An 11,056-nucleotide genomic window follows, 5' to 3' on the forward strand; every position below is an offset into this window, starting at 1 on the left:
AAAAAGGAGACATATTTCTAAAATGTCTTGACTGTTTTCTTAATGTTTGGGATTATATGCTGCAGAAGCACATGATTTGAAAGAGTCTGTTAAAAATTACTTCTAAATCTAAAATAACTAAGCAAAACACCCCTAATAAGCACAATTTAGTCAGCAGAATGTKTCTTGCTGCTGAGTAAAGGCATATAGCACACGCATTAGTCAAAGTCCCATGTCAACTAGGTCACCTCCAATGTCCAAGTGCAATAAGCCTTCACAAGAGACAAAATTCTAGCAAAAATCTTGAAAGATTTGATTGTGCATAGGTTTGCTTTCATGCACTTTTGACACTACATTAAGATAACTTCCTGCTTGTGTATACTGGCTTAATTCTTAAATGTGAAGTTTAATAGCTAAATAAGAGCCACACGGTACAATTTTTTAATTTAGGGTAGTTGTTAAAGAGAGCATCCTTGACACTGAATGCTAAATAAGGTATAAGAACAAACTCCAACTCTCCCAGCCTACAAACCAAACATCTTATTTCTGTACAGTCAAGAGATCCCAATGAATTAATTGCTTCTCTTCAAGTCCTAACTCACTAATAACATTCAGATGGTGCAGAGGACAGAGAAAGCAGGTGCATACACCCTGCCAGAAATGCCTCACGAAAGTCGCTCTCTCCTTCCTCCTTGTCACTTTGAATCACAGACACATCATGTGGGAAGGGAAATGGTTGCAGACAACTGCATTGCATGGAAGTTTTCCCTGTTGGCACAGGGCTTTGGCTTGTTTATCAGGGAGGCAGGTTCATTTATGATAGGACAGCATTATGTTCCTATCCCTCTCCCTTGGGGCTTCCAAGGGCTGAGCATGGGGCAATCCAAAATGTCTTACTCCCCTCCCCAGTGTACACCAGGCAACCTCCAAGGGAAGCCCAAGCAAGTGAAAGTGGACACTGCAAAGCACTCCTAGCTCTCATCTGGGAATAGTAACAGCAAGGTGGCATTTTCTCATTCAAGCTTATTCACACCACTAAATTTGAACATTGCACATTTCAAATTCATAACCACAAAACCACAGTCGCTCTCGAGGGCAAGGTTTGAAGACTCCCTGCCAAAAAATGGACGCTTCAAGCTACTGCTGATCTCTAACAAGAGGCAGACCTTTGCCTAGCATGGATGCCTGCACGACTTTGCAGTAGAGGATCAAAAAAAAAAGAGAGAAAAGTAATAAACAAGCCAGTCCTCTGTAGAAACTTCAATGTATTAATAATAATCTTCCCTAAATGTAGCAGGTGAAGGCAAAGCCTGGTCCTACCCTTCATTCTCACTGGCCATCTACAGCCTGCTTTTCACCTGCTTTCAAAAGCTCTAGGACCCAAGAAGGATTTGCCTCTTACAGAGCCATGGCACAGGGTTGTTTCTTATTGTCCTGATCTAGCCTTCATTCTTGAACAAAAATTCCATTTGATGTGTCTTCTCTCCCAACTGTTTAATTTACCTTCCCAAATATAATTTTACTGCAAAAAAATTAAAAAGGGACTTAACTATTCTCAGCAACAAAATTTTATAAAGGTTTGAAGAATTTTCAGGAGGAAATCAAGAAAAACTCCATAGCAGTGAATCTGCTTGAGTCTATGTAAATGAAGAACCTTCCCTTGACACAAGTATAGTAAATCTGAAAATACGAATGAGAAAAATATGGAAATAGAACAGTCAGTTTTATTGCAGCTTCATTAATTTTCCAAGTTGCTCTTGCTCCAGTGCTCTTTGAAGAGAAAGAGCCCTTCACAAAATAAAAGCGAACAAGATACAACAGTGCAGCATGAGCCTTTCTCTAAAGAATGTTCCAAATCTTCCTGGGAAGATTGTCTGTTTTTCATAGGAGTTGCTGCAGACCCTATATAGTTGATTTTAATGTACTATTTGGGAAGTAGTCTTGCTCTCAAGGATGAGAGGAGTAAATCAGTTAGTTTATTTATTTCTAATTGTAATATTGCAAAGCAACAAATTAAAAAAAAGTTATCTTTTGATATCAGGTATTTGTTGTTCTTAACAGAAGCCCATTCCTACAGTGCAAAGCCAAACTTTTGCTGTCATGTGCCCTTTCTATAGCTCTTTACACATASAATACAAACTGGACAAAGCAGATGAACGAAAAACATTTTTCTGCATAAAACAGTTAAAGAGCTACATTATTTATTCCAGAACTATCTAAGTTTGCCTCTGCTTTCAGCTATTAAGTCCTTCTCTCTTCCAGAAATTCACATTTATTTTATCTAGCTAAGAGAGGCTAGATGCATGCCATATTAAAGGAACTATATGCCTACTGCCTGCAGCAGTCATATCCACTTCTGTCAACAATAGATCTACATCATTTACAGTAATATGTTTTTCAGCACTTTTGTGGAGTGGAGAGGAGATTTCCCCTGCAGCTTCAGAACAACATGGTCATGTTTTAAAAACAAATTTAGAAGATCAATAAATAGAGGCTGCACAAGATCCAGCCATTCTTCCTGAGACACAAGCTTCCACTTGTTAATGTTAGTGGAAGTCTCCTTGAATGATGAAACCTTATCAATAAATCATGTACGTATATGGTTACCTCTGTATGTCAAGACACGTTTTGACCTCCAAACATTTTGATTCCTTAAAAAACAAAAAAACTGCAAGTTTTTGAACCTTCCACATGCCTCAGCTCTGTTTTAAGAGATTATTTCCTTTTGTGACAATAGAAGGGAAAAAACACAAAACCCATCTGCTTCTGGCCAAAATAGGAAATGGAATGGAAATAACCAACAAAACACAGGACCTGTTCATGCATTAAAAAAAAACACCCTCCATTCTCTTCACCTGGAGCACAACTCAACTAACTCCACTTGCATGCCAAGGACAGCATTCCAAAACAAACAAATTCAGCTGAGGAATTAGTTGAGAAAAATATATCATCTGCTCATGCCTAATGCCCTGACCACTCATATGCACATACTGTCACTCAGATGGAAGGTGAGGCTTAGTTTGTTTTCCTCAGATCCCTTTCCAAACAATATAAATTAAGTAGAAAAGCACCTTTTATACTGACAGAAGAAAATCCCTCCATCCTAGATTTATCCTTGTAACATTGCAGCACTTTAARTTCAGTCCTTACTTTATGATAGCATAGTTTTCCAATATAAGACAAGCTCTAAGCGACTCATCTAGAAAGACGAACACTATTTTTGACATTTATGTCTTGTGAATTACTAACTGATTTTCTGCATCTAGGTAGATTTTGCATGAAAAGGAATTTTTGGCAGATACTTTGAGGGCTGAAAACTTTATGGACTGTACTCAGGGAAACTCAGAACTATCTAGAAATATTAATAGGCATATTGTCTAGTGCTGAATAAAAGAGTAAGTCCTGTTAGTCTAYGGAAAGTCATAAGAATAGGTACTAAGAACAGTTTTCAGGAGTTTTGTTTCTAGGAAAAAAGAATTTCTTTTGGAACATGTTCTGTCATCACACAGATTTGTCGTGGTTGTGCTTTGTCCCAAAAAAGCAGCACAGAAATGTTCAATGCTTGAATATATTTTAAACTGGAAAATAACTGAAATGGATCTTCATGCTACTACATAACTAACYGAATGTGTTAATAGAAAGGTGAAAAGACTCCTGAAGTGAGCAATATTTCAAAATGTTCAGCTAAATTATTTTCACATTTAAAGACCTTGAGCAGCCAGTAAGAACTGGTACTTAGGCAATCCAAATTACGCACGTACATGCACACACACATATGCAATTTGTCAAAAACAAAACAAAAACACAAAGAAAAAGATGAAAGAAGCAGAGGAAAGTATAAACATTTTAGCATTGAGTGGTGTAAACAGCTTTTCTGCCAGCAGAGTGGGGGGGGGGGGAAAGGGGAATAAAGCAAACAATTTATTCTATTTTAAAACATCTGCTTACAAAGGATTCAACATAATATCCCAACTGGAGAGAGCAATTGCAAATCCAAGGGAGTTATGACCAAAACACAGCCTGGTGGAAATCACATCAATGTGATGCCAGCTGTTCTGTGGACAATACATTCAGCTCACAATGCCCGTCCATATATACCTAGTAAATGTGGACTTACTTCACCAGCCACCCTGGAGCAATATGCCCATGACCTGGGCTGGCAGTACCATTTTTGACTCTTTCAGGAGGCCCCTGGCATCAGCTCAATTCACATTTAACAGGCCAGCACTAGCCAAACCAGGTGACAGCTGTCTGTAACACCTCTCCTTGGTTTGAATAACACCCTTCTTGGGCAGCAGAGACAGCAGGCAAGTGSAAACCTACCTTGCTTTGCTGTGGTCATGCAGAGTGGTGGAGAACAGCCAGGCCCACTTGCAGACCACATAAAAGGGATTCCCCTCCCTCCCCACCACCTTCTGTAAAGGCCATACAGTCATACACCACTCCACGCAGTCCACRTACGGGGCCTGTCACCATCATCACTACTACATCAACTAGAGCTTAGTGGGACAAATCCTACCTTATGCAGGATTGCCACAACGGTTGCCATTTATAGCCAGATTAAAGTTATGAGGAACATTAAGTGGCCCTTGTTATTTTTATTTTCTCCCATGCTCCATGTGTTTACTTCCACTCAAGGGAATGTAAGCATACGAGGATAGTTTGAGGGCATTTTGGCATCAKTTTGAAGACCAGCTTGTTATGGGCACTAGTGGTCCAAAGGATCTGGGGTTGAGCAAATTCCTGATGGAAAGCTAAGTTAGCTTCATATGAATCAGACCAACCTATATCACACCAAAAGATACACACCTTCATCAACATCTGCTTCTCCAACACGTTCATAACCTACCCTCCCCCCAGCATCTTTAGTAATTTATGTTGGTGTTTAACCCTGCAAGCTTTGCCCAAAATGTGGGAGACACTTGGTCTGCGCATCCCCACACCTTATCTGTTAGGGAAGATCTTTCCACACAGCTCATTCAAGCAGAAAATTGTTAAGGTTTATTGCTGGTCAACAGAGGATGAAGTCTCCATAACCAGAATGTTTGTGAAAAACCCTACTGTTTCTATTCTAATCTTAAGTACGTTATTAGATAAGCTAAGTACCTAGCAAGGTAGGTAATTCTGCTATGGCAAAGATCACAGTAAGAATACTGAGCTTTAACACTGTTCTTTCCCCTCTGTATCTCCACATATATATATATTATATATTTAAGGAAGGATCAGCACTATCARTGTCCAACAGAGTTTGGTAATAGAGAAAAACCAGGACTCAGGCACAGCAGTTGCCAGAGGAAAGCACAGAGTAAAAGCTCCATCTAGGAGAAGAGGATTCGAAGGGAGTTTCAGTTGCCTCTGCGGGTCCTACAGATCCTCACTGAAACAACAGCCAGTGCTCCTTGATCCGTGCATCTCTGCTGAGCACTGGCCACACATGCTATCTCTTCAGCTCTTCCCACATTGCTGCAACAGCTCTTGACAGCCTGCAATACAGATTTTCAATGCTTTCCCTCCTGGTGAGCTTTCCAAGCCAATGGCTACAACATCAGGTCATGACTGTCCATGTTCCAGCTCCTCCAGTCTCTTTCTCCCATGAAGGAAGAGAAAGGCCACCCAGCATGTCTGTCACATCTGCACTTCAGAGCTACACAAAGACACTGAATCTTCTGTCCTGTAACCTCTGCAGTCTGCTTCTGTTAAACCTGTTTATGCTGCTTCAGCATTTTTTGTGAAATACTATTTGYATGCTAGTCCCAAGGGCACATTTAAATCTTAAAGACACCGTTGTGCATGAATGACCACAAGAAGTCAGCTCTTCCTATTTTCTTGCTGTGTAATACTTCCAGTGGAGATGACAGCTGAGATAAAATAAGATTCTGATGCAGGTTACGTTTTGAGCATACCATTCTTTATTTTGTCTCCACAGATAATTCAGAGAAAGACTAGAAGTTAGTGTCAACTAGTGTTCCAGCTTTATATGCAGTTACCACCTCTGCCTATATCAGGTGAAAAAAAAATACTGCAGTGATAGGCGCTTGACAAGTGCTCTTAATTATATATATGCACACTCTTTTTACACAAAGCAGCAGTTCCTACAGTTTGATTTGGAGACARGGTTACAAACTGGAGGAGACTGTTGAAGTCATCAACAACTTAGAAGGATTAGACAATATCCAAGAAAAGGACAATATAGATTAAGATCTATTTTTCACCCTTTCAATCACATAACATCAATAAAAGACATGCGGGAATGAGGCCAAATGTGAATACTGTATCTGGCAGCCAAGCTAAAGTGCACAAAGAGAAGGAACTTCCCTAAGTGCAGTAGAAATAATCCCCTTCAGAGATAAAGAAATAGCTTTTCCAAAAATAGTCTTTATTCCTGGATCAAAAGCACTCACCTCTCCCAACTGCAAAATGCAYTGCTCTGTACAGAGGGAAATAAGAGGGAAGAGGAAGGGAAAAAAAAAAAAAGAGAGAGAGAGAAAGAAAGAAAAAAGACTTTTGGCAGACCAGTCCTCCAAGATAGGTTTTTAACAACTACTTTGGGCAGTATCCTCAGCTGACTTCACATTGCCATCCCTGAAGAAACAACACCTTGCAAAGTGTGCAAAGAGCAAGGGGGAACTCATCTAATGTAAGCAAAGTGCAGCAGCCACCCTAGGAAAAAAATATAGGATTGGACAAGTTCCCAAGTAACTCACCTATGCTGTGGCAATACAGGTGAACCAACCAGTTTGGGGGATGAGGGAGAAAGAAAATAAGGAAAGAAACAGGCAGAACTGGTGTGAGCTCCAGTTCCAGTCGAGGTCAGTGGGCAGGGATAGGTGCTTTCACTGGAAAAGAAAATAGGCCCATTAGGTTTTTGTTCTTGTTTTTGAGCAAAGTAAGGAGGCAGGACGAGGCTGCTAAAACCAGAGTCAGGACAGACAGGCTTTAGTTGAAGCTTCACAGCTTGACTAGGGGATCAAATTTAATGCAGTTGCTAAGGGTAAGTACTTAAATGAAACTGGACTACTACTACTGCGAAGCACAYGCAGGTCTCAGTGGGACAGCTAGGAGTATATTATAGAACATGGGATGGATACAGATTTGGAAAATACTGGTATCACTATTGTCACTAGCCTCATTCTCTTATCAGTAAGAGGAAAATAATAATYGGTGAGCTGTATTTTGAGAATTCAGAAAATGTAGAAGACATGTATAGAAGTATTGCTTTACCCTCCTGTAAAAAAAATAAAAAGAATRTAAAAGGAATTTCACATTCTTCTACAAATGTATAGTGAGAATGCCTGCAGAAGATCTGGCAAGGAATCAGTGACTGGCAGAGTACATGGTAGCATACCCAGCATGTGAAACTATACACTGACCAGATTCCTATAAGGGCCGGGGGGCATAACTTAATCACATCTAGCTCCTTCTTAGGCAGTAGCTACTCAAGGTTGGCACAACTGAGATAAGGACACAGTTCTAGGAGATCTAAGGGACCCTTACAAACAAGGAGTTGTCTTGTCTGGGCATCCARCTCATGTGTCTGGCCTGTGCCTCCAGCAGCCTCTCACGAACCTTGAGTGTCTCTCTGCTGGTATTCAACACTCTCTTGCTCACCTTGTGGTCATGCAAGGCAACGTAGGAAATACTTGGCTAGATGAACAACAGTCTAGAAAAGCATTTGATCGAGAGAGGAACAATCATACTCATGTTCCCACTATTCCAATGAAACTGCTCACAAGATTATGGTGATGCACACACTCAGGAGCTTCCCTGGACCCTGCTAGTCAGCAGACACTCTAAGAACGCTTTCAATACCCATTGTCTTCAACCTCCGCCTCACCACCAAGGCGCTCTTCTTGCAAATGAACCTGTGTAGACAGAAAAACCTGAACCAGTGCAGAATCCCTCTGAAGCCCTGAGGATTTTTCACTACCTGGATAATAGCATAGCTGGACAGGAGCCTTGTTTGTTTCTAGTTAAAGACTTGGGCCATTCCTTTAGTCTTTTACTGTGTACTTCACAGGTTGCCTTGTGAAAAAGGAAAGCACTCTTCATCTAAAAGGCTGGGCATATAACAAGCTCTTGACAACACACAAAGTCTCTTCTTTAGTTGTTTCTTCCAGGAACAATGTTTCCCCTTCCCCCCCCATAAAAATACATATGCAGTTGTCTTCTACTTTGGTTAAGACCAGTTAAATTAAATCCTGTTGTATCATAAAAGAAAAATGCACAGGCAGAAAATAAATTCAATTCTAAGCCTTTTGAGTCAAATCATTCCATTCAGACTACTATTTAAGGGTCAGTTGCTGGTTTCCTGGGGAATCCCAGTCACGGCTATTCCCGAGGGTTTTGTTCACTTCTTTCCCTATGGAATTGCTACTTTGTGAAAGCCTCATTTTCACCCTGCTTCACAAATGCCATATTATGCTATGAATATAGTCACATGGAAACAAAGCTCAAGCTATTTCAAAACAACTCTTTCCAAATGCTAATTTCCAAATTTGACCATCAAATCTGTACCACCCAAAGCCATTCAAGTGTTAAGACCACATACAAACCTGTAGAGTAGTTCCCAACTTCCCCTGATTTCTACAGACAAAGAAGTACTTCTTCTAAACTTGATGGTGCTGCACAAAGGTAAAGCTGTTAATTTTCTAAACGAAAACAGCAAATGATCCACCCCAGAAGAAGCAAAGTTTCTTCCTGCTTTTCAATGACTTACTGCTTTTGCCACTGGTGCAAGGAATTGACAGGCTTGAACTTTTTATACAACATAATTTCTAGATAAAAAGAGAATGGCAGCATTTAATTCCAGAAATCTTTATTTAATTGGAATGGTATTTGTAATATCTACATACACACAGACTTCATGATTACCAGTATAAGGCATACTAACGTTACAAGAATAGCATTAACAGAAACTAAGCTAAAGTCTGCAGAAAGCTAAGATGGACAAAAGGACAGAAATCTCAAATAACTTGAAATTGTTCCTAGGATAATTTAGGGCTACCTTATGACATACCACTTGGAGTTTTAATGTGTATAAAAACCAAGGGAATGACTCAGAATTTTTAAAACTTTGAATCAATTGTTTGGTCTTACCTGAAAACTTAATTTATCCTGGCAATATCAATCCACATTCCACCTAGGGATTAATTCCCTGTCGTGAGGATTACTTCCTAGAATACGGTCACCAGGARTGAGCCCTTGATTTCTCATGCATACTGAAAACATGCCAGTCTTGCTACCCTACTTGTGACCTGAGTCATTTTCATATATGAATGTGTTTTCATGACCTGTATACAAATAATCTGTTAAAGTCAAGGCTGTGCCCCAAAAAACCCTAGGTCATCTGATGTGGGCCTACAAAGTCTGGCCTCAGAACCTCCTGTTTTGGTTGCAATCAGTTAAATTCTTCCTCCTTTCAAATGACAACTGCTAAGATGAATGCTGGCAGTCAGTGTGAGATCTCACCTGCTAAGATTGACCAGTACACACACATCTTTTACACTATGCTCTCCTCAGAAAAGGGGTTTACCCCTTCTGCTCTGGAGGCAAACTTATTCTCCTTCTAAGTAACTGAGGAGCTGATATTAAAAAGTGAACTTCAGCTTGCCTACTTCTCAAATATGCCTGACAGACACTGCAATTCTTATTCTAGGTACCAGAACTCAGTGCAGCAATGATGATTCTTGGCTAATAGCACTAGAGAGCATAGGGAGAAATAACAGAGCAGCAGCCGCCAGATGCTGCAGTATGGACCCAGGTGCCCTAAGTGTACCTTACAGCACGTATCATGAGTGTGGCAGGTTTCTGCAAAGGGCATTAACCAAGGATGCAGCACAGGGTGATATGAAAGGTAAGACAACGTCATTGAATGCACGCATGTGCCCACACAAGACCATTGCATTCATGGCCATAATGGCTATACATGTAWCTATACAGCAGGGAGAATTCTGCTCATTCTTATATTCGGGTGTTTATTTTAGGCACTTTCTTGTCCCAGTCCAACAGTAAATGAGATTGATGAGAAAGGGAGAAATAAAGGTACTGAGAAGCATAACCTACAGCCCATTTACAATGACCTAGACTGTTACCCACGAAACCTTACCAGGAAGACAAATAGGAAATAACTGGTATTTTCATACTCATTTTGCAAACACTCCAGTCACAGCCTCAAATCTCTAAATCCAAAGGAATTCCTCTGACTTCTGTGAAACCATTTCTGACATCCTCAGAACACAYCGAGTCAGAAACCAATTCAGAAGTTGCACGTTCATGAACTATCACATACATGATTTTATTTTATGAAACAAATCAGTCTGGTGAAACCTCCAACCTGACCTTCCTGCAATAACAAACAACGCCTAAAGCAACATGAGCAAACATCATTAGTCAAATTTTGGCTATATTTGGGGGAGGGCAGGAGGTCAAATTTATTGATGATTTTCAAAGCCAGTCTAAGCCAGTCTAAGCCCTCAGTACAAGAGGTCCAAGACCCAAGTGGGTATCTGCCCGGCAGCCAACCCACTGCAGCAAGRTCCCCCCACATCAGCATGGTCTCTACAGAGCAGCTCCATGGCTCCCTGGGGGAAGGAGCGGAGGGGTCCAGAGGAGGAAGGCGGGTGAAGAGCAGCCAAGGATCTGCACCATGCGCACTCATACACCATGCAGACCCGTGCACCCCACACAGACCCGGGCACCACGCACACGCATGCATCAGGCACCCCATGACTAGCCATGCACAGGAGTGCACACCCGTGCACCTCCAAGCAAACGCAGAGCGTGCACCATGCACCTCCATGCACACACAGCCGTACACAGCCACGCTCCACACACACCCTCGGACGTGCGCACACTCTGCACACACTCATGCATGCCCACACGCAGCAACGCTCACCCATGCAACCCGAAGCATGTCCACGCACCTCGCACACCCTGCCCAGCAGGGCATCACGCACCCGCTGCCACCCGCGCACACGCCTTGCGGATACCTGTGTCGCCTTGTGGAACTGCTTCTTCAGCCCGGCCACCGACATGGCGAGGGCGGCGTGCCGCAGCCGAGCCGAGCCGCGCCGAGCCG

General features: G+C 41.6%; 1 protein-coding gene across 1 annotated transcript in view; it reads right to left on the reverse strand.

The window, feature by feature from the left end:
• Positions 1-11,038, reverse strand: part of SH3GL2 (SH3 domain containing GRB2 like 2, endophilin A1) — a 100,255-nt gene extending 89,217 nt beyond the window's left edge. The window contains exon 1 of the mRNA XM_085326207.1: positions 10,968-11,038. Within this exon, the coding sequence (XP_085182333.1) occupies positions 10,968-11,012 (45 nt within the window). The 5' untranslated portion in view covers positions 11,013-11,038. The remainder of the gene's footprint in view (positions 1-10,967) is intronic.
• Positions 11,039-11,056: the final 18 nt, after the last annotated feature.

Source organism: Rhea americana, unplaced genomic scaffold (assembly GCF_003343005.1).
Source record: "Rhea americana isolate MKP2758 unplaced genomic scaffold, rheAme1 scaffold_129, whole genome shotgun sequence".
Classification (NCBI taxonomy): domain Eukaryota; kingdom Metazoa; phylum Chordata; class Aves; order Rheiformes; family Rheidae; genus Rhea; species Rhea americana.